The 24,198-nt window shown below is 35.5% G+C and overlaps 1 protein-coding gene across 1 annotated transcript in view; it reads left to right on the top strand.

Moving 5' to 3' along the window:
• GAD1 (glutamate decarboxylase 1) overlaps nucleotides 1–22,745 on the top strand; it is a 34,846-nt gene extending 12,101 nt beyond the window's left edge. Inside the window, exons 6-17 of the mRNA XM_075756691.1 lie at nucleotides 1,239–1,329; nucleotides 5,940–6,052; nucleotides 7,401–7,516; nucleotides 7,620–7,699; nucleotides 7,904–7,958; nucleotides 9,036–9,152; nucleotides 9,315–9,379; nucleotides 11,989–12,067; nucleotides 13,604–13,753; nucleotides 15,966–16,073; nucleotides 16,762–16,851; nucleotides 18,488–22,745. Of these exons, the coding sequence (XP_075612806.1) occupies nucleotides 1,239–1,329; nucleotides 5,940–6,052; nucleotides 7,401–7,516; nucleotides 7,620–7,699; nucleotides 7,904–7,958; nucleotides 9,036–9,152; nucleotides 9,315–9,379; nucleotides 11,989–12,067; nucleotides 13,604–13,753; nucleotides 15,966–16,073; nucleotides 16,762–16,851; nucleotides 18,488–18,661 (1,238 nt within the window). The 3' untranslated portion in view covers nucleotides 18,662–22,745. The remainder of the gene's footprint in view (nucleotides 1–1,238; nucleotides 1,330–5,939; nucleotides 6,053–7,400; nucleotides 7,517–7,619; nucleotides 7,700–7,903; nucleotides 7,959–9,035; nucleotides 9,153–9,314; nucleotides 9,380–11,988; nucleotides 12,068–13,603; nucleotides 13,754–15,965; nucleotides 16,074–16,761; nucleotides 16,852–18,487) is intronic.
• The last annotated feature ends 1,453 nt before the right edge of the window (nucleotides 22,746–24,198 follow it).

The raw sequence follows: 24,198 nt of genomic DNA, 5'->3' as shown, positions 1-24,198 counted from the left end.
CTTAAAATAACTTCCCAAACTGTGTGTCATGGCAAGGGGAAGAAGTGCTGATTTGCAAAGCAAATAGCTAAACCGTGGTGATATTTCTGGGCTTTAACCCTGAGCCGCTTGACTCCCTGGGGCGGGAGCAGCCCAGTCGCTTCGCCTCAGTGTTCCCCCAATTTCCGCGGCAGCCTCCGCTTCAGGATGTGTCGAGGCGCGGCACTGCCGGCAGGCTCACGCCTCCAAAAGGTTCCCGCTGACATCGCTCGGAGTAGAATCGCAGAGGTTTCATTTATTTCTTTATGTCAAAAGATGCTGATGTTCCCAGTGTTGAGCCGAACGCGACGTGACAGGGTCCCTCCAGGCGTCGAGTGCCGAACGGGCTGAGCTGTCCTCAGTGTGTTATCTGCGTGTCCTTTCCCACGACAGCAGAGATAAGGGTTAAATCATGACACCTTCCCCCTCCCCTCAAAGTCCGTCATCATTTGTTAGGAATTTCATCTCTTCATGCTAGAAAAGTAGACCCCCAATAGTCGGGCTTATTGCTTATAAAAGTTGTTAAAACAATTTTGGCTGAAATAGGAGAATATGATTGACTTCGGTCTGATAGCAAAGCCTCTCTTTGCGGTGAATCCTAGCTTTTAAACCACGTGGGGGAAACGCCCGTGCGGAGGGGCTCTGGGGGGGGCTCTCAGCGGGTCCCGCCGCACTGGGGCATTTCCCACAGGGACCCCGCGGAACGCCGCTCCCGTGGCCGTGCAGCTCAGTAACGGGCTCCTCTACACCGCTCCCTTAACACTACGGCCTCATTACAAGCGGACGAGCCATTCTCTCTTTCACCATTCAAATGCAAATGACCCCAGCACCTGCAGGTTGTTACTGCCAAGTACCACCCCCCCGCCCCGAATTCACAGCACGGCGGAGGTCGTGGGGGCGGCCCTGGAAGTGGGTTAGCCCGAGCCCTTACACAGGTTCCGGAGGTGTTTTACAGGCGCGATCGGCTCTGAGGTTCCCTCTTTTAATTTAAACGCTCCATATAGGAGCTGCCTCCGAAGCGGGTTTTCAAGTTGGTAATAAGACATCCGTGAATGTTGCTTAGCGGTCTCCACATAAACAGGACTTGTTTTGAAAACTTAGCTGCAAGGGTGTTATGAGTGCAAAACTATGATTTGTGTAAGAATAGTTGGGCGGTTTAAAATGGAAACCTGAGAGATACCGGTGGAGTTGTTCTAAGTTGCTCTCAATTCTTCTTCCAGGTCATCCTCGCTTTTTCAATCAGTTGTCCACAGGCCTGGACATCATTGGCTTGGCTGGAGAGTGGCTGACATCAACTGCTAACACAAACATGTAAGCAGTGGCTTGTCGTCAGGGTCTGTGACTGGTGCTTAGAGGGGCTGCCGTCTATCAAGTAGATGCATGTTGTCATAGATGTGAATAGTTTTCTTCTTTAAATGCTGATTGCTGCCTCTTCAATAAAAGCATCTCATATTTTTCTTAATGTGACAGTAATACAGTGAAAATAGTTATATAAAGCTGAACAGTTTTACATTTCTGATAAATAGAAATGCAAATATCCCAGAGCACATGGTAAGTAAAACATGCTGATTCTAATATAGCATGAAATTATTTTTCTTCTCTTGGACCAATCTTCTTTATGTTTTCTTTTTTAAAAAAAAAATTTATTTTAAGCTTTGTCTCTAGATTGAGTAATTCTGCAGCTATCCATATATTAACACTAGAATACAAAATATGTACAACTTTGTTGTCTTGTCTCCTGTTGACTTCAAAGATAGCAGGCTTGGGGCACCACCTTCTCCTGTTCATGTGCTGGTAAAGAAGTGGCTTCTGGGTGTCTCTAACAATGTAACATTGAAAATTAATTTTATGACAATGAAGGAATTGGTCTAAGATTTATTAAAGTTGTGTGTAAATAAATAAATGGAAGTATAAAAAAAAGGTAAAATTTTACATCTAGAACATTTAAATGAGGAAACTTTTCCTAATTTTTCTTGACCTCAAAATTAATGAAAGCTAGATGTAAAATTAAGGTATTATGTTCAATTTTTTGCAATAAAGAGTGTAATTAATGAAGAAAAAAACCCCAAAACAAACCACCAAACCAAAAAGCCTTCTAGCCAGTTTTTATTTATATATTGATTTGTATATGCTCAAAAAAGTGATGGCAGCCTAAATACTTGGCAGGTAACAGACTGCCTTCTGGTTTTGTTTTAACTCTAAAGCTACCCCGGTTTTGGGTAGTTTGTTGTTAATTGGCAGAACACAGGAAATGTATCTGCAGATTAGAAAGTGAACAGTATTTTCACTGGCATATCCATGAGCAAATGGTTCATCAAGTATAGCTGATTACTAATAGCTCTATGTAGATTACAAGCTGTGCCTGTTCTGTGAGATTAGCAATAAAGAAAAACACATAACGTGCTCCAGCCAAAACCAGCCTGCTCTTTGTAGTAATTGTCTTCTCAATTAATTCTCTGTTTGCTAAAAATTCGTATGAGACATTCAGATTTAAAAGCTGATTGGGAAGAAAACCCAGCAACATATATTTTAATCATAAAACAAATATTGCAAAGTGCCTTCTTTTTTTCTTTTAAACACCTCAATTTAAAAGTGAAAACAAATCTGATTACATTTCTAAAAGAAGAAATTGCTTAAATATTGTTCCTCTGTGACAAAAACATACTTCAGAGAGTCACTTTTCCTCTTTTCCTTTGGCTAACTTTGTTATCCTAGCTTAGTTATCCTTTTATAATCAGCGAAATTGCACAAATATGATAGGACAGAATAGAATTCAGCTCTGTGGCAAACTGTGATAGTATTATGAAATATTGCCATCATTATTAAGAACATCGCACTCATTCAGTTCTGAAAGAGTAACTCTTTAAAATGAGGTTGCTTTTGCCTTTCGTTTTAAAAATAAATTATTAAATAGCTAGTTCTGTAAAGCTAGTTTCCGATCCATCTATGATCAAGATCATATCTTGAAAATACTTCTGCAAGCATGAAAATTGAGTATGTATTTGCTTGTATGAGGTTTAGCAAATGCAAAATAATACATCACACTCTTCTTTTTCAGCAAACCAAGGTCAAGATGATATGCTTTCAAATAACACAGTAGTTGCAAGTAGGGTTAAAGCAAGATGTTTGTAAAATACAATTCAAAGAACTGACAGAGAAGGTTATTCAAAATAGCCAAATCATCTCTGTGAGCTCTGGGGAGCGTACTATTTGTTTTGAGCAGTGTTCTGACCTTTACCTAGAAACTGTTCTAGTTCAGCTACACAAGCGTGTAATTCACAAGCGGCAGTAACACTGGATTATTGTAGGGAATGCTTTCCATTTGCCATTTTTTTTCTTTTCCACCTATAAACAATACTTAAAATATTTAAGAACAATTACAAAATATGTTTTCTTCTACAAATGAGTTTTGAGTAATCAAAACATCTGTACTTACTTAATATTTTAAATTGTCATTAGGAAATGTTACTTAAATGTCACTGTGAAGGTAATATATTCAATTAAACATAATAAGCTTCCCACATTGACTTGGAAATAATGTATCAATGTGCTATTCATAGCTCAATCACTAATCATAAGACCTTCAGGGTGGAAATTTCAGAAGTTGCCATTATTCATCCAGCTCCAGGAATCTATAGTGCAAGGCATTTGCTCACCATGCATCAGTCAGATGAAGTTAGAAAACAGTAGTATTATCTGGAAATTCTCTTTATGCCCACTGTTAGCTGAGACAAGAGAGTTATATTGGTATTTTCAGTATTATGCATTTGTGCTTATGAAGATGTAACATAGAAAAATGCTGTAAAATGCTTTATGTTTATTTTCAGAATGCTTTTTACATAGTGGCAAACAGGAGAACATATAGCTAGAATGATTTGGCCTGATAAAATGATTAGGCCTTTAGGTGACAACAGAATTAAGCCAGCACTGGCCACTACAAAAAAAACCCCATTCATTTATTCTGTTTCGTAAAGACCTGAGACTCATGGCTCTTTTAGTTAACTCACAGAAATACCTATAAAGGTTTTAACTGTACAAAAAAATCTAACCAGCACTTTTTGTCGGGAGATTGGTTCTAAAGTCAAACAGTTCCTTCCAAGCCAAACACATTTTCTATGTTTAACTGAAATTTTCAGTCATTTCAGTATGAAACAAATAAGTGAACTTTAGCAAGATGTGATTTTAAAAATCTTAGCCAACATCTAATATAGCTGCATTGGCCTTATCATTTATAATCATCTGCAGTCATCTTTTATTTCTTTGTCAGTCTTTGGAGACTCAGAAAATAATTACATAGTAAAATAAATAAGTGTTATTTTATTTGGGTTTAAGTATATTCAGAAGTCCCCTTATGAACACTGGATAATTTATATACAAAAAACTTCCCTAACATTATATATTTTTTTGTACAAGCCTTTAAGTCTTCTGGGAAATATGTAGGGATCAGTGTAAAACATCTCGGGACAAAATTAACTGATGGAAAAAATCACATAGACTTAAGCATATCTTGTATTAGACTACAGTGATCTATACACTGCTGAGTTCATGTTGACTTCATTTGGTCATTCTGCCTAAATAAAGATTGGAATGTGTCCTAGACTTGTAGTGCTTAAAACAAAACAAAATCCCCAATGTTAGCAGATGCCAACTGGTTTATTAATTTTCTCTCTCAGTAAATATTGGCAGCACTCGACTTCAGATCAGTGTTCAACTGTCTGTCTCTGGCAGTTCTAATGATAATAAAAGCGAAATAAGGAGTATTTTGGCTTCTGAAAATAGCAATTACAATTAAATTACAAATGCTGTTTAATCTTAAAGAAATGTTTTAAAAATAGTGGTAGTGTTTCTCTGATGGACTAAGGACACATAAGGATTCTAGAAAACATTAATGTTTTAGCTAACCAGTGTAGCTGTAAATAAAAGACGAGCTTTTAGGACACATGTTCCCTTCATACCACGTCTCCTTCAAGTTTGCCATACCTATTCTCAAGATGTCATTTTAGTATTAGAGAGACAACACATACATTTTGGCAAGATTATTCCAGTGGAAGACATCAGTCGGAGCCAAAGTGTCAGGTTGTCATATTCTTAAAGATTCTTTTGGAAATCATGGGTTGACCTTTTTTTTTCAGCTTCCTTTTCCCCCCTCCTTTTTTACTTTTTTTTTTTTTTTTCCGTACACAGTAAGCTGTGTTTGTTTACAGCAGTAGCAATTTATCCATGTACCTTGATCACCAAAAGCGGTTGTATGGCTGTCACTTTCCATCCACATATCTGCTTGTGACATCAGGGCATACCAGACTATGCAATGTTTTTTGCCCTCGTTAAGTGGATACAATAGTTGACTGCTGATTTGTTTTTTTGTAATTGGTAATTAGAAAATCATCATTTATAATTACTCTCGACAGTTATTGATCACATGGTATTGTAGAAATAAGTTGTCCTTGGAGATCATCAACAGAATAAATCCACATAACTAATTGTATTTAGACTTTGAAGCCCTGGCTCAATACTTCTAATTATGGTTGTGTTTAGCTCAGTGAAGTTCACTGTTTTCATAAGGATTTGGCAATATGTTATTCCACAAGTGTGAAATTGGCACTTCAGAAACAAATATTTTACTGTACAAACTTGTACAGCAGTCAGCACCACTATGATGGTGAGCGTTAGGTCTTATGTTGGTTACACAGAAAGTTGCAGAAGAGCTAATACTGCAGGTTTTATCGACTGATATCTCCAGTATTGTCTTCCTGAGGATTTTTGCTTAGGTAAAGGTTGCAATATTAGAACCTCAATTTGTAGGAGAACTTTTAGGAATCTTAAGCATTTTCACAAAGAATCATAGACTAGGAATTTATTTTGTGTTTTTAGAATCTGTATTTGATCTTGTTTGGTTGGTTTTGTTTGCTTTATCCATGCAGGTTTACCTATGAAATTGCCCCTGTTTTTGTCCTCATGGAACAAATAACACTTCGGAAGATGAGAGAGATTATTGGATGGTCAAACAAAGATGGAGATGGAATATTCTCACCTGGTGAGTTTTTCATCTCTGTTTTGGTGATTTGACTAAAAGTTTAAAAGTTAAAATAAACTTTTAAACTTAAACATAAGCTGTGTCTGAATGCCCACAATATCTGCAACACAAAACAATGTGTCAGGTATTTAGAAGTAGGAGTTTCCCCTCTGAAGTACATGCTTTGTTGAGGCATCCCACAAAAAAGTTGGAGGAGGGGAACTCTTTGAATATGTCTATGTATCGTGGCTGGCCAACATTTTAAACCTGACTGTGAGCTCTGATAGTTAGGCACGCTTTTTTTGTGCTCCATTTCTGGAGATGCTGAGCATAGAGAATCACGTACTGATCTCTTTGATGGTCAGTGAGGATTTGGGCTCAGTCAGAAAAAGACTGTGACTGCCTGTCACTTTCTGGGACATATTATCTGGGACATAATCTGACTGGATTCACAAGTATGATTCTGAAGACCAAGACAAAGTGTCTTCCCATGAAGGTGATATAAAGGCAGGCAGCAGTGGCATAAAAACTGGTAAACCATATGGAAATCCTGGACCCATGTGTGTCAGAACTCCAGATTTCTGGGTTTGGGGTGGGGGGACACCATCCTGTTTCGGAGGATGAAGGACAATTCCACCTCCTTTTCGAACAACCCACATAAAGTGCAGTAGAAAAATACAGATCCTTCTCAGTGTTCTGGTTGACGAAGAAATTTTAGAGAAATAAGTTATTGTAGACTTTATGATAAGATTCAAATTACTAAATCTTGAGGTCTGCATCATAGAACTCAGCTAACTGTTCTGGGCTCTTTTTAGTAGTAAACCAAGAGAAATAGGTGCTTTCCCTTGATTCACATTCTTTAAAAGTATGTGTCAAAATAGATTAGCAGAATCATAGCCTGCAAAGTGCCTCTTTCCCTTAACTGACTATAAGGAAGCTTAGAATAACTAGCTCAGCTGTAGAAATCTCCCTTTTAGGCATCTGCTTCTATATCTACAATGAGATGGGATAAATCCATCCAGTATGCAACATTTCTTCAGTCTCAGACAATTTGGTAAGTTCCTGTTATTCTTGCTAACAAGAACTTACCGTGCAAAAGCAGCACAATGAAAGCTGAACTTTTTAGGGGTGTGTTACAAAATGTTAACAATTGAAAGCGATGATGGATAGGAAATTCTAACTATCAGTATGACTTTCTAGAGGGTCTGTCCCTACACTGTTTAGACAGATGTATTTCAGAGATTTTTTTTTTTTATAGTTCACTGCCACTTTCACTACATAATGCAAATGAGACTTGTATGTCTTTGGTCTAATAGGCTTTTTTTCTCATTATCACTATTTTGTTATTCACTCATTTATTCATTCACAGGAGGAGCTATCTCCAACATGTACAGCATAATGGCTGCACGGTACAAGTACTTCCCTGAAGTCAAAACCAAAGGCATGGCTGCAGTCCCTAAACTGGTTCTCTTTACCTCGGAACACGTAAGCTTAATATGCTGCTAATTCTTAATTTATTGATGTATGTTGTGAAGATGTTTCTTCACTAAACAACCACTCCATTAAACGTGCATATGTTTTGCTGCAGAGTCACTACTCAATAAAGAAAGCTGGAGCTGCGCTTGGATTTGGAACAGATAATGTGATTTTGATAAAATGCAATGAAAGGTAGGATGAATGTTAAGGTTTTGATGTATTAAATGTGTTCATCTGTTAAATTTGTTGTATTGTGCTTAAGGACTGGTTCAGTACAGTGTGTCAAGTTGCTAATGGCCTGTTGAGAAAATCCTATTAAATTATTTCAACTGTAGCTAGTATTTCCATACGCACTCTTTAATTTTCTTTGTCTTTCTATTTTTACAATAATTACAGAGGCAAAATAATACCAGCTGATTTGGAGGCAAAAATTTTGGAAGCAAAACAAAAGGTTTGTGTTTTTAAAAATTAGTACTTAAATGCTTAGCTTGGTAAAATTACGTCTTCCTTTGAAGGCTGAGGGTTAACATTAAAATAGGACATTAAAATGCTATAAATGTTATCATAATATCTTCAGCTGCTTAATTACACATTCATGTATTGTTTAGGGAATTATCTATATGTCTTGCTAAGGTTTCCATTTACTGTTTAAAACCAAAATATTTTTAACTCTTGAACCGCATCTGTATTTTATGACATTCTGTTTGGAAATATATGGAAAAAAGAATGAAAACATGAAATTAACATACTTTTATCCAAACTTTAAAGTTTATCCAAAACCATCAAAAATTCTGTTGAAGTTTAGTCCTAAAAAATCTCATAGATTTCAAGGCTACAGAGTTAGTAAATATAGCCAGTAAGTTCAATTTTTTGAGGCATTCATTGCTATTTCTTGAATCAATGGAATGAAAAATCCATTAATTTTGTATAAAGCCACCAAAGTTAGAGCAGTCAAGATTATTATTTTTTTATTTCTTTACTTCATTATATTTGGGCATTCTATGAAAATGCAGTTCACATTTATTTCATCTAATTCAAAATTGTCTCACTTTGATCTGATAGTTCCACATTTATTGCTTTTATTTTGGATTGCTTTGTACTGATTTGTTCTGTTCGGTAGTAGATAAAGACTAAAGAAACAACTTCAAGCCTTCAAATCACAACTTACAAATCACATTTAATTAATTTTCCTTTATACTGCTGTAGAAGTCTCTACTTGACTATCACTAGTCTTCTACTAGAATGTTTGCATCTCCTCACTGAAAGAGATTAGACAAAATAATATTATTTACCTTTTGACTAGTAAATTTTGTGAAGTTACAGTAGAATAAAACAGAGTTTGTTCCTACCATATATACAATTTGGTAGTTTCTACTGTTGCTTAAATGTACCTTTCACATGGGAAGAAAAACATTTTTAGGCTAGAAAATGGGATAGCAACATTTCTAAAATGATTTTAACTTTTTCTTTTTTTTTTCCCCCTGAAAGAGGCTGGATTTTGTATTTAATATTTTTATTTTTATTATAGGGATACATTCCTCTTTTTGTAAATGCTACTGCAGGCACAACAGTATACGGAGCCTTTGACCCAATACAGGAGATTGCAGATATATGTGAAAAATACAACCTCTGGCTCCATGTAGATGTAAGTAACTAAATGAAGTGCTATTATTCAGGCAAAAGAGGTTTTTTGCTTACACATGTCTTGTCTTGAATTAAAATATTTACTAGATCCTGAGATCCTGAGTAAATTAAAATATGTTAGGCTTTTCCAAAACAATGAGTCTTTTTTTTCTATCTCTTCCAGGCTGCCTGGGGAGGTGGACTCTTAATGTCCCGAAAGCATCGTCATAAATTGAATGGAATAGAAAGGTACTACATGGTGCTTATTTGTAATATTGTTATTAAAGTACTTTCATCAGGTGCATGACACTTCACAAATTCATTAAAAGATCAATTTGCTGCATTAAGGATTTTAAATGTTAAATTAAACAAAAGCAAGACAGACAGGAAAGGTTCACACTAGGAAGATTGAAACAATACTACAGAAGGAAAACAGCGATGTACAGCTGAGTGAAAAGTAAGTTTTCAGCAGATGTGAAGGAGGACAAGGATATTGCTTGGCAAAAAGGGAGACTGTTCTATGCATAGCTTTGAGGGGATCATAAGTCTGGGTGAAGAAGAATTTAAGGAAAAAATGAAGTGAGAGTACTAGACTATCTCTGAAATGTAGGGCTTTGAGAATAGCAGTGAGAAATGAGGAATCCAGAGAAGATGTTTGATGCATGAGTATCTATGATGGGAAGCCATGACATGGTGGGAATTTGTAGAGATTATCTCCTGAAAGGTGTTTGCATTTATTTCCAGAATACAAAGAATATATGTGCTTTCTGAAAATGAGTGTTCTGTAAATGAACATTTATAAATATATATTTACGCTTGCTTTTCTGTTGCTTATTTATATATACAGACACATAAATATATATTTGTATACAACAAAGAGAGGAACATATGGTAGAGACTGAACTAGGAGCAAGTTTTAGGGGCAAATTTCAGTACCTGTAAGGCTGAAAAGGACTAATTGCCCTGGTAGGAAAGGCCTGGTAGGAAAATCATGTGGACCCTTCTGTTGCAGGGACAGCAGTGTGTGGTGTGGCAGGAGTACCCTCAAGTAACAGAATCGTATCAGTCTCTGCCCAATCCAATTTGCAAGTCACTCATGTTATGGCAACATGTCCAATACGAGGTCAGCATTGTAAAATAATTTCCTTAAGCAACACAGGTTTGGTCACAGTAGTTTGGCACACCTCTCTTGACCTGAGGTCAACCCAGAGGTGCTAATTAAGACCATAACCTTAAGCAAATAGAGAAAGTAGCAGGCCACAAAGCATGATATAATTTCTTTTCTAGTCAGCTGTATGTATCTCCAAACATGGGACGGGGCCCATGTGTACTGTGTAATTGCTGTCACGGACCCCAGCTGGGGTCTATTGCTAACACTCGGGCCAGATTCAGCCTGCCTGAAGACGTGGGCATGTAGCGACTGGCTTGGTGCCGCCATACAGAGCTGGGATTGCCTCTGGTAGGATAGCCTCCGGCTGGCTGGCTGTGCAGGGTAGAAAGTGACGTCTTCGTGTCAAAACAAATCAAATGCTTCTTGCGAAAATGACTTGAAATTGTCTTCAGAACCCTGAAAGTTAAATAAATGTCCTAAACCAAAACTATAGCACTCTCACAAGGAAATGAGCTGTTACATAAATTCCTGCTGCTTGACCACTCCATCTGAACTACTAGTGAAGTTTTTTTAAAAGATAATTGTCTCCTAAGTCTGAGCTATATACCCGCTCATTTGTAGCGCCTGAGCAGGAGTTTTTGGAGGGATGGTGAGCGCCCCAGGTATAGCACAGGCTGCACTGTTCTTTTGGCTGAGGGATGCGATGGTCTAACCTAGTGCAGACAGGGGTTGGAATCGTATCTGGAATTTTTATGGAATTAGTGGTCCTCAGACTGGGGTGAAGAAGTCATTGTGTTGCTTAAAACAGAAGAACTGTGGGGGTGTGTGTGTTGTCTGAGAATGGGGTGTAGAAGAAGAGGAAATATCTTTGAATTTTCCTTCAACCACATTGTAAGAACATACACATAGTCTGTGAAATATGATTATAGACTTTCCTTCTGTGGAACACACAGTGAATCAAGGGGACATTTGGTAATTAATTACTTAGGATGAAGAGGTCAATGCATGTGCAACGTTGGCACATTTATTTTAGCATTATCATTAATCTGTCTAGGATAATATGTTAAAAATACAGAACATCTCATCTGTTTGGCTAGTAAATTAGGTATCTAATATCCACCTGTGCTTACACATAAAAAGTTTTAAGCTTTACATACAGAATGGTAGGATTGTGATGTTAAGTTTTATTGCCTTTTAATGGTCCATGGGCTTGACAAGCTAGTATAGAAAAGGCCTCTTATGGCTCTAACTGGAAAAGCAGATGAGCATGCGGACTGTCTTTTCCCTTGCTTTCTACTTTTCCAGCAGTTGTTCAGTAAAGAATTGTATTCTCCCAGAATTCACATTATTTCCTTAATTCTCTGACACCCTCCCCAATCAGTACCTTGAATTGATATAACCTGTCAAACTGTTTTTGTTAGTTTTATTAGTGCTATTTCTGGAAGCAGAGTCTTCTGGGGATCAAGTTACTATATCAGCTATTCAGCATAGTCTGACACTAATTAGCTGGTATTAGTAATAATATACACTAATTAGAAGTCTGACATTGCATTGTTAACGTGCAAAAAATTCCTTTCCTGGACAGTATAGCTGGGAAAGAAGACACTTGAGACAGTAATAATCTCCGTAGTGAAATCATCATGGTCAAAAGTCCGTATGTTTCCAGCTGAATGCAGAAAACAAAGCTGACTGCTTCAGGTTAAGTTTCTGTTTTCGTGATCTGTCTGAATGTGTCATTTTTTTGCAGAGCCAACTCAGTCACTTGGAATCCACACAAGATGATGGGAGTGTTGTTACAATGTTCTGCCATTCTTGTCCGGGAGAAGGTCTGCCTTATATTTAATAATTAAGCAGTTAAAAAAAAAAAGAAAGAAAAGAAAAAGTAAATATCAAGCCCTACTTTGTAAGAGAGTAGTGCAAAATCCATTTAAAAAAACTTCCAAAACTTCTTTTGGAAGAAATAATTGTATGGATTTACATTGTGTTCAGGAAGTTGTTTTATCTTTTGTGTGTCTGTGTGTAAAGCTGTAGACAATATGGATCAGATCTTTAGCTGTTGAATGTTTGCATATTCTAATAACATTAGAGCCATGCTAATATACTTCATCTGAGCATCTGCTCTGTTGTTTCTATGATATCTGAACATACACCCTTGGTCATAGTAATCAGTCACAGTCTAAACTGCTTAAATAAAAAGCAACTTTTTTACCTTACACAGTGATTTAAAAGTTTCTCAGTTTTGTTGAAAAGAAAGCATGCTGCTTTTATTATGACTCTATATGTATTTTTAGGGCTTTCTTCTAGATTCTTCATTGTCATCAATAAAAGCAAGACCAATGTCTTAATTCGTCTAAGTAATATGTATTCTCCTTAGATGTTAACAAAAAACAAAACAAAAGTTTTTAAAAAAAAAAAAAAAAAAAGTCATGTCATCTGTGATCCTTGTGCATAGACAGAACCAGGATGTAAGAGTTCTGGGTTCCAGCCCTAGGTCTGCCATTGCTTTCAGGTGACCCATTTCTAAACTGAAGACTGCAGCTTTTATTTCCTTTTATAGAACACTTTGACATCTGTTGGAGGGCAGCACTAGCTATTATTTAGTGGCATGCATGCTTATCATGCTAACTATTGCAGGATTTTGGTGACATTTTTTATTTTCCCAATGAGAACTTTCATAGGTGTTTTTGTATTTATCAGACACACCAGAGTCTTTGAGTTCTTCAAAGAACCACTAATAAACTCTAAAGGAGATGCAAACCATTTAAGAAATGTCACATGTAAGACTCCTGTGTAACATACAGGAATTTGCTCCTTGTGTTTCCCTTGGAGATGTTTACCAGTAATCTGTCGGTTTCTGCTGGTCTGTGGACCATATTTATTTGTAAGCAAAAAATATGTAGTTTAGGTCATTTGTACTTATATTTATCACCAATGTTAAGTGTCAAATAGCTGGACAATATATAAAGTTGAAGCCTTTAATTACTTTTTTTTTTTTTTAAATTTTCTGTAACTATTTGCTGCACTGAGAGGCCACAGCCTCATGCTACCGTGTAATTTAACACATCAGAAAATTAAGTTTTATATAGCCTTACAAAGTGAAGTGGACAAAGTTAGTATCAAGAATCCAAATTAATCTGAGAATTGTTTTTCAGGTGTGGCTGTGTAAAACCACATGACTACTCAGAGACTTCTAAGAGAACCACCTTAGGTTATGAAATTATATTTGTGGCTCAGGTTTATGAAACATTGGCTCATTAGGGAACAAGTCTTCTGTATATATTTGAAATACATTTTTAATATATTATTAATGCATACAGTTTTATATGCACATATACCATATAAGTACATGGATTTTATTACAGGGTATACTTCAAGGCTGCAATCAAATGTGTGCAGGCTATCTCTTCCAGCAAGACAAACAGTATGATGTATCCTATGACACGGGAGATAAGGCAATACAGTGTGGTCGACATGTGGACATCTTCAAATTCTGGTTGATGTGGAAGGCAAAGGTAAATAATAAAAGTTCAGTTGAAAAATCAGAAATGTATTTAATTTATAAATCTCATATAATGTAACACTTCTTTTTAACATAAATGTTCGTGTAATTACAATCTCTAAACACACAGGTATCTGAGTATTAAGTCAGAAATGAGCCATTTGAATTGTAGTATAATGTTAGCCATCAATAAATTCAGCTGGAAATTAGAAGAAACGTTTAAGTCAGTAAGAGAGTCCTGCTGTAAAACCAGTGAGGGCAGGACACTGAAATACACTTACATATTTATTTTATGACAGATTACTTATAGTGGTAGCAGAGTAGACTTGATGACTTACAAGGGTTCTTTGAGTATCATGTTTCAATGCATAGATTTTATAAGCAACTTTGAAAACAAAGCCTTTTTCTTAAGAAGCTTTGCCCAACTGATGATTTTACAGTTGATTCCCTGCTACTACTGCGGTATGCCTGGATGGCTGAATGCAAGCATGAGCTTACGTACAGGCTTATGTGTTTACAAGATAAGAGTCCATGTAGTCAAGAAGACACATTTCATTTTTATTGCTTTATTTGCAGTCATCTTATTACTATTCTTCTTGCTCTTCTGCTGACAAGATGGGAATTCAGTTGGGTAACCTGTCCACAGTCTAATCTTTTTTTACAAAACTGAGATTAAATCTAATGGCAAAATGTACAATCACAAAACAGTTTTCACTTTTGGGTGGGAATTAGACACCAATAGTAAATAACCTGTGATGATAAAAGGTGTTTTCATGCAGATTTCCTCAATATTGAAGACTGAGGGAAGAAAGTAACAGAACTTTAGATATACAATTACTTTTAAACAGATTGTAGAGTTGTCATTGTTTATTTTAAAAAGTACTTCAGAGAAAGAAACACAATATTTCAACGCAAAATACTTACAACAATTACTTTATAATCAGCATGGGTTTGATTATCAGGCTAAGTACATTTCAGTTCAGACTCAATTCTTCCTCCAAAATAAATCATTTTGGTACTGTAATCCAGTAACATGAAACTGCTTATGACACATTAGAAACTGTCTGTGACTAGCAACTTTGAAGTGTATTGTTTATGGTTCTAATTACCAGGTGCTGACTACAGACGCCATTAAAGCATGGACTGAACATTTTTATAAATACCAGCCGAACACATTTTGTTAAAACTAGCATGCTGATTCTACCTCTGCTGTTACATTCACCTGTTAAACTGACCTCGCTAAAGAAGGAGAGCACTTCACAATGGGAAAAAAAAGTGGGGAAAAAAAAAGTCCAAAAATTAGTTACTTTGGATTTCTGTTTGGTCTTGAGAGAGATTCAGATTTCTTGGACCTGAGTTCTCTGAGGTATTGGATAGAACCTGTTTCTAGCAGGTTGCATGTTTATATTACAGAAATGTTAAGAAAAAATATTAGGAGCTATGGAAATTTTTCCTTCAGCATTAGCCACCATGAGTGATCATGCTCTTGTCCTCATAGTAGAAATATACAGCCTAGGCCCAGAAGTATTCTTCTGACTTTACCTTCAGTCATGTTATTTAGTACAGAGAACTTACCCCAATAATTTAAGAGTGTACTTGTCTTTCTTACTTCTTCATTCACGTGCAAAGTGTACTTCAAAAAAACCCCAACACTTTTTTTTAATTTTATTTATTATCAACATTAATCTACTTTTTCTGGGATTGCGATCTTTCAAAACAAATCAGATAGGACAAAAGATCAGTGGGTAGACAAACGACTTTTAGCAAACATACTGCAAGCTTTTGCTTGCTGACTTTTTTAAATGCAAATTTCTAGCAAACTGTTCAGAGGAAATAAATTACTTTCCAAGTCTTACCCTTTCAACTGAGCTCCCATTCCATGTTCCTAGTCTTTCAGCAAGAGCTGGGAAGCCAAGACTTAATATAATATTTCTGGAAACAGGAAAAAAAAGTGCTAAAAATAATTGATTAAAAATATCAAAAGCCCTTGTTATTATGATAATAAATTCTCTTAAAACAAGACCAAAACCAAATAGCGATTACAGTTAGGCCACATTTAGCCATTTTTGTAGTGTTGATTAACTTTACTTTTAAATTACAAGAAATAATACTGCTAAATGTTTTCTGACTGAAAACATTTAAGAGTGAAGCCTATCTGAAAAGATGATTGCAACGGAGGAAGAAAAATGACCATATAATTAATACTTATTTTCTTTTTAAAACAGGGTACAGTAGGATTTGAAAATCAGGTCAACAAATGCCTGGAGCTGGCAGAATATCTCTACACTAAAATAAAAAACAGAGAAGAATTTGAAATGGTTTTTGAAGGGGAGGTAAGTTTTCTTCCATTTAGCCTGTGTGTAGGAGCCAAATCTGAATTTTGAAAACAGTCTTCACACTTCTCACAGTTCTTCAAGCCAGCTATGCAAAACTGCTTTTATTTTCTAAAGAACTACATGACTATTGGCGTCTGGGCAGTCTTTTGGCCAAATGCATGTCAGATTCATCTCTTCCTCTTCTGCAGAGGACTTCTCAGTTTAGGGCATGAAGACTATCTTAATACAATCTACTTATGCAGAGATTCCACATTATAACATACATAACTGAGAATCTGCTATTTTTCCTGTATGTTCAGTTGCTAGTGCCACTGCATAACCTTTTGATTGATAGAATAACAAATATACTTTGTCTCTCCATTTACTAAGAAAAGGAAAATCGGGTTGCCCTTGCTGCAATCCTGGGAAACTGTTGCTCATAAAACTGCATAAAGGTGAAAAGCATTTGCACTTCATTAGCACCCTAAAACATTGTAAATGGGACAATATGGAGAGAATCTAAGACAGCAGATGCAACCAGTAGTACTATAATCCATTTATTTTGCTTTAACATGCAGAACTAGCAAAGTTAATACTATGTTTTGTATTCTACATCTGTGCTAAAATATGCTACTGACTAGCCTTTAGTGTGTAATTGATCTGTATTATTTTGTTTATTGATGTATGCGTTTGGTTCTTTTTGCAGCCAGAGCATACAAATGTATGTTTTTGGTATATTCCGCCAAGTCTCCGGGGCATGCCAGACTGTGATGAGAGAAGAGAAAAGTTACATAGGGTATGTGGTTTTTGTTAAATGCAAAAGTATAGTCTACTTTTTCAACTCAAAGTATTCTGTTTATTAAAAATAATAAATATATGTGGTGACACATGATCCAAATTCTGGGACACCAGCTCTCCAATTGCTTGTTATGACCTTGATATTTGTTCACCTTTGTCTCCTATTTATACTGAGGCTGAAGTGACATTTTCCCTATAGAATGAGATACAGAACATACTTAGTTATTCTTTGTTTTGTATCACTTCTGTGCTCCCAAAAATCTTAGGAATCTTTAAAAAGTAGCTAGGCACAAAGATGTCCCAGTTCTGTTTGAATGGAACAGCATATCAGCAAGAGAAACAGAAGGGCAATTATTTGAAAATGCTGGGACAGGTAAAGGACATGGAAACCTTGAAGTCCTTCTCAGGTCTTTATTTTGATTTTAAATGTGCTTGGTTAGTCATGTATTAATGCATTTCAGTGAAAATTAATACCCTTTGGAGGACTTTGGGATAAATTTAGTTGAAGAAATAATAGAGGGAAGTGAACGCATTGTAGAGGTACCACCAGGAAAAGTATTGTGTTACTTAGGACTTGAGGGAAGTGAAATAGATTAATTTCAGTACCATTTTAGACAGACAGAACTGTAATGAAATACATTCAGGAGACAAAAGAATGATTTTACAGTTGTCAAAATGAATTGCAATTTTTTATGTTTGGGAAGGGAGAAGAATGGGCAAACTTGGGAGGTTTTGTAGAGGATTTTGTGTCAGCATCACACTGAGGAAAGAGAACAGAAGAGAATAGAAATTCCTGGGTCAACCCAGTGACATGTTAGATAAAGAAATTGCCAAAAAAGAGAGAAAAGAGGAAGATAGATAAGACTGGTAAGAAGGATGAAATGTTTGACTTGACCCTGTTAAATGTTAGAGGACGTTGTAAAGCATCCTGCAAAACAGTAAAAGAGCCAGACATCTGACCTTGGCTGGCAGAGAGTAGAGTAGGAGAAAGAAGGTCTGACTAGAAAAACTGGGCTCAGTCAATACCAAATATTAAGATTGTTACAACATGATTCCTTGTAAATTAAAGTGAGGAAGCGAGATTGTGGTAAATGTACAGTATTGGAAAACTACTGGAAGTTTTCCATGGTTTATGCTAACACAAAATATTATTTATGACATAGATCTTGTTGAAAAATTTCCATCGTTGTTGTTCCCCCCCTGAAAATTACTTTGAGAATATTCTCATAGAATATTCTCACAGAAAACTTCTGTTACCTTTAAAATGTGATTCTGGAGTAGGTTTTCATAAAAAGACAGAAAACATTTCTTCATGATGAAATCCTCAGCAGAAAGAAATGACGTGTATTTAATATATAAAATTGTTACATAGTGAATACTGTATGATGCAATTAGACTATTAATCAAAAAGATGGACATTATTGTTGTCAATTTTCCTTTAAATATCGAATCCTACATATTTAGTTTTTCAAGCTTTTTCTGTTACAGATCTTTTTTTATAAAAACTAGTGCCTTTCTGATCTGACCATTTATTTTACTCAAATTAAGAGGTGTGACATACAAAGAAAGGATATATTTTTTAAAAAGTCTCTTTTTTCTTTTTTCCTTTTTCTTTTTTTTTTTAAATGATAAAGGTGGCACCGAAAATCAAAGCACTGATGATGGAGTCAGGTACTACCATGGTTGGATATCAGCCTCAGGGTGATAAAGTCAACTTCTTCCGAATGGTCATCTCAAACCCAGCAGCAACGAAGTCTGACATTGACTTCCTCATTGAGGAAATAGAGAGATTGGGGCAGGAGCTGTAGTACAGTGGTTGAATTATTTATTTCTCTAGTTCACTGTTTTCCAGCACTGGCTATTTTTTTAACCAAGTTCTGCAGAACATGTTTTAAGGAAATTCTCTTTCTGTAGGTTTCAATCTCCTAAGACGTCCTTAAACAAAACAACTATAGGCTACTGAAACATATATGTATTGGCAGATCATATTACTGAGGGAAAATGTATTATCTTGACGTTGAAGTACTATTGACTCTTACATTGGTCTTGTTTATTGTAGTCAGCAGGAAATTAATAAGTATTAAAATAGCAAATTAAGAACTCTGCACAGTATATATGTACAGTATAAATAAATATATAATTATATATATATATACATACATACATATATATATATAAAGTGGTTATAAACTTAGATCTAAGCCACAGCATGTTTTCCACTTTAAGACAATTAACTTTTCCTTCAACAACTAAAGATGTGGATAATGTGCTACAGATTTTTTCTGCCAGGTAAAAATAGACATATAGAAACATTTCTAAAATGTAGATTCTTAGGAGCTAAAGATAATGTATAACAGTACTAAATCTTATTGTTGGTGCTTCTCTCACGTACAAAACAGCAATCTCTAACAGCACCTTCAAGTAAAATAGTTGTATTTCCCCTTTAGTGTCACATCAGGGGATAATAGTAGCAGAGTCATTGTAACAGGTATATTATTGCTGTATTTTTAGAGGTTCATTTGTGTAGATTGTGTATATTATTGTTAAATGACTTTGTGTAAAAGGATTTAAATGTAATAGTTTTACAGCAAGGTAACTGTTGAACTGTAGGTATATGAAATATTTGCTTATTTATATGCAGAGATTTACCATGCTGAAGAGTTGTCTTGTATTTTCTTCCATTTGTAATGTATCCTATTTATATATTATTGAGGTTCCAAATAATGTTTATGGTATTTTAGTGTCTTTGTGAGCCAAAGAAAAAATACGAAAATATTAGTTGACACTTTCATTTAAATCCTAGTGCCCTTAAAATAATAACTTACAGATAATTTTACTGAATATAAGGAATCCTAACATTGTGTATAGACTGTCCAATGATGAGATCCCTTTAATCTATTAGAATTTTCAGGTTTGTTTATTGTAATGTCAGACTGTCTGTTCAGTGTTCTGAATGCTTTTCTAGTGAATATTGGTTGCTAACCAAGGCCCCTGTTCTTGAGTTGTATTTCAGGACTAATCTCTATGACCATTTAAACTAAATTCTGTGAGAAGATTCCTGAAGTTCTATAGCATTTCTGTGGGAGTTTTAAACAGCATCATTCTTTCAGTGAAATAGAATTCATTATGCCTTTGGAACTTATAAAATAAATAAAAACAAAAGTAATCTCAGAATCTTTAAATACAGCTGGCTTGTCATAACAATTTAAACTGGCTAGACTTCTTAAAGTATAGACACCAGAGTTACCCACAGCTTGTTCAGTTTTAATCGTTAGATAATCAATACTACAGAGTGGAAAACTCCATAGTGGAAGCAGAGTAGTGGAACAAAATGAAGATTCAATAATCCTCTGTCTACTGAGTTACTGTCACGGTGATAAACGGAATATGCTAATTTAAGATATTTTCATATGTGATTCTATGGCTATCTTCTATACCAATCAGTAATTAATTGTTTTTTCTTATTTTTTTTTGCCCCCAAATCAGTAATAAAATTAAATTATTTTAGAAACATTCTGTGAAATGCAGACATGCTATGCAGTTTTCACACCCTCTCTGACCCCCTTCAGTCTTGTGGAAGGACAACTACAGCCAGGAGAGATTTCCATCCTGCAGGTCTTACTGGTTGTCTTCTGAAGATGCTGTCTCACATCTTTGACGCGGTCAGAGCAGGGAGAAGGAAGAAACTGTCATGGTAAATGCCATATCATATAGCACAGACTTTCCAACTTTTTATAGCACTATTGCTTATCCCTCTTCTGTAGCCTTCTGTAGAACTTTTTCTTGAAATTATTTGAGTTGAATCTAAAATTTATTATAAATTTGTCAGTCTTTTAGATTTATGAGTATGATTTTCAAAAGATTATCTACATCATTACTTTTATGCCATGAACCCCCCTGGTAATCTCACCAGTACAGTTTTTCTTTCATTAGGTTATTTTCCTCAAGACAGTGTAGTTGGTTTCTTGCCTTCTTGATCTTAAACCTCAGTCTTCCTTAATGATAAGCCTGATATCTTACCATGTCTTCAATACTTAACATTTCTTGATGTAAACATCCATGCTGTATGACCTGAGGCCTGCAATACAGAAGTAGTCAGTGTGAACATTGACTTTAGTATCAACTTCCATAATATTAAATGCCATTCTTTAGAGATATCAGTTATTAATCAAAACTAGAGCATCTCTCATTGGGAGCTCTTTTTAGAGTACAGAAAGAAGTTTGTTTTGAAGAGGAAGTACACGTCATATTTTGATTCACAGGGTTCTGCCTGAAATCTGGTCTCTGTCACAGTTTTACTTTATTCAAAGGGCAGCTACAGAAAGATTTCTCTCGGTCCTTCTTGTTTATGAGAAACAATATGAACTAGTATGATCAATGCCAAGATGTATAACTGCTGACCTAGCGCCACTAAGGGATTTTACATCTTCCACACAAGCAGCACCATAGTCCTCGTGATTTCTTCAACCAGTTCTTAGGTGGGAATTTCTGACTTCCTCCACCTCCCTCATAAAGATATTTCAGCAACAGTATTACTAAAACTCCCAATTTACCTGTAATCCTTTAACCTTAATATTTTAACCTCATGGACCTTGTATCCAGATCATCATCTCAATATTCTAATAATTATTTATTGTAGTTGAAATTTTATATCTCCTAGAAGCATATAAACTAGGTAAAGAGAATCATCCTGATGTAACTGATCATGAAACTATAAGACTGTAATATGCCTTACTGGCATTCATACAGGAAACCTTGGACAGTCCTGTGACATAGTCAGAAATAGATTTAGATCTCTTCAGCACACATACAATGTTTTGCTCACTGAAATTTTTGCTTCATTTAACAGAGTACCTTGTGTTTTAGAGGTCAAAAGCATCAGAGTCTCTACCTGTTGCCATCAATGGTTTGCAGCTAGATAGGAATAAAGGAGCCACTCCTGCCTGTTTCAGAAGTGAAACAATTATCACAGAGGTGTTTTCTCTAAAGACAGGGGTTTAAAAATTATCTTCCTACCCTCTGCATTTTATCTTGCCTTTCTGCAGTGTTGTGTCTTGACACAGATGATACCCACAATGAGATTTTTGCAAAACTTTTAGTTCTAATACCAGACTCTGGAGCGTTTCCCTATTACATGCACCTGCTTCCACAGGCACAGAGTTTCTATTAATTTCCAACTTGGTTAGCTGATTTTAACAGAGCAGTTAACGGTCATCAGTGAGAAAGCTCATCTGTGTTTTCTTCTCAGTAGGTAATTTTCATCTGAGTAATATGTTACAGCTTCTCAGACAAAAGCTTACAAGGAATTTTCCTGCTTCTTAATCCATATGCTATTGACAGGAAGTATGGATATACAGAAGTGTTGACTAATTCAAAGCATTGTAATTCTAGGTGAGTAACTTAGGTTTTTTGAGGTTTAAAATATACTCTAAGGTAGCAGTTTTGCCTTTAAAATAACATGGACAATCACTGTAATTTTGTGTATGTGAATACAGATCAAATAAATAATAGGCAAGATCTTAGCCAAACAGGTAGCTGCAGTGCTTGTTAACTGATGTAATTTATTTGGAAAAGACTGACTATTGAATAAAAATCAACAGCAGCTGTTGATTTTGAATGAGCAAAATTCTGATTGTATTATTAAAGGTACTTTTTAGAGAAGATAATTAGATTATACCATTCACAACAGACAGACGGAACCAGGGGCCTTGGGAATAACCCAGGATTTTGAAATCATCATTGACTTAGTTCATAATCTGTTTTTTGAATGGTGACAAATATGAGGAGATTTTTTAAACAGAATCTCTGTTTTGTGGTTTAAGAAATGTTGAAGTTATAAAGAAGATATGCAATGCAGTTTTAATTTTTCAATAAAAGTCAATATTAAAACTGTCTAATTTGTCTCATATAATTTTTGCAAGCTGTTTTGTTTCTTTAAGAATATGAGACAAAAGCCATTATCCCTCACATTAAAACCAGCAAGGCAAATGCTAAGGCTACTATTTAGTTTTAATTGTGAATTAAATGTGAGCTTGTACCAACACATAGTGAGGAAGAACCCCAAGCTCTGAACCCTGATCAGTTTGAATAGGGTTGTCAAGACATTAGTACTCAGTAGAAATGCTAAAAAATAGAGAATCTAAAAATCTTTGTGTGGTGTTTTTTGTGGTTTCTGAAATCCTCATCCAACTTATACAGAGGATCCAAGAAAGTGAACAGGAACTTTGGAATGAGTAAAAAGAATTAGATGAAGCCCTTCTGCTAAAAGCCCTGCAATTTAATCTGTGGATATATTTATAAAACTTATTTCTTGTAATGCAGGTCTTACTCTCAGGAAGACTTGAATACATGCTTAACTTTGCACACTTTGCAATGCCACAGGTTGATCTCAGTGTTTGTTTATTAAGCACGTTTATATCTGCACACAGTCAGAACTAGGATGTTTTTATGCAATAAAAAATCTGCTTGACTGAAAAAGTACTTTTCTGTATGAAAAAAAATGCAGGACAGGACCAGGGCGAAAGGTGTTTTGAATAGTGTTATGTTTCAGCACTTCTGTGCTTGTCTGGCAAGAAATGATACAGAGATGGCAAGAGGAGCCCTCACGGTCATACGACAGCACGCTGCAGAATCAGTACTACAGGATATACTGGGTGCCTGATGATTGCAAAAACATTTAAAGTATGCATAGCAGAAAATCTGTGAGTATTATCAGTTAGTTAGAACTGAGTTTCTTTGTTCAACCACTTTTCTATTAAGCATTACAATGCACAGTCTTTTACAGTACAAATGTTTCCTTGAAACACAAATAAATGAGATATTGGCAGTTTTATTTTGTGAGTAAAGTAAATATGTTTTGTATGAATAATTTTGTAAAGGTGTGCAAGGAAAGCCTAATCTTGCCACCACAGAAGTCGACGGGAGAATTGTTGCTGATTGCATGAATCAATCTTTCTCATTCTTGGAAATGAAAGACCATTTCCTAATAAAACAACAGAATGAGACCTTGAAAGTCTGAAATACTGAAATTCTAATATTCTCTAAAAAATGGCTATGCATAATGCAGTAACATCAAACAAATTCAAGGTATCTCCTATAGAATCATAGATGTTTTAAAATACACCAGAAACTGCGTTTGAGCATAAAATAGTTGAAATGTAAAATTTATAAGAATGCCATTTCAGGGAAATACTATTTTTTTCCTAATTGAACTTTAGTGAAGCATAATAATTACAAAATGCAAGTCTTTCCCTGTGTAAAAGAGTATGCATTAAAGCATGGCAAAGCTTTTGGCACATGATATATCTTTATTTATGCATGATATATACTTGATATATATCAGGTA

The sequence above is a fragment of the Balearica regulorum genome, chromosome 6, assembly GCF_011004875.1.
Source record: "Balearica regulorum gibbericeps isolate bBalReg1 chromosome 6, bBalReg1.pri, whole genome shotgun sequence".
In the NCBI taxonomy this organism is placed as follows: Eukaryota; Metazoa; Chordata; class Aves; order Gruiformes; family Gruidae; genus Balearica; species Balearica regulorum.
This window is presented reverse-complemented; position numbering and strand designations above follow the sequence as displayed.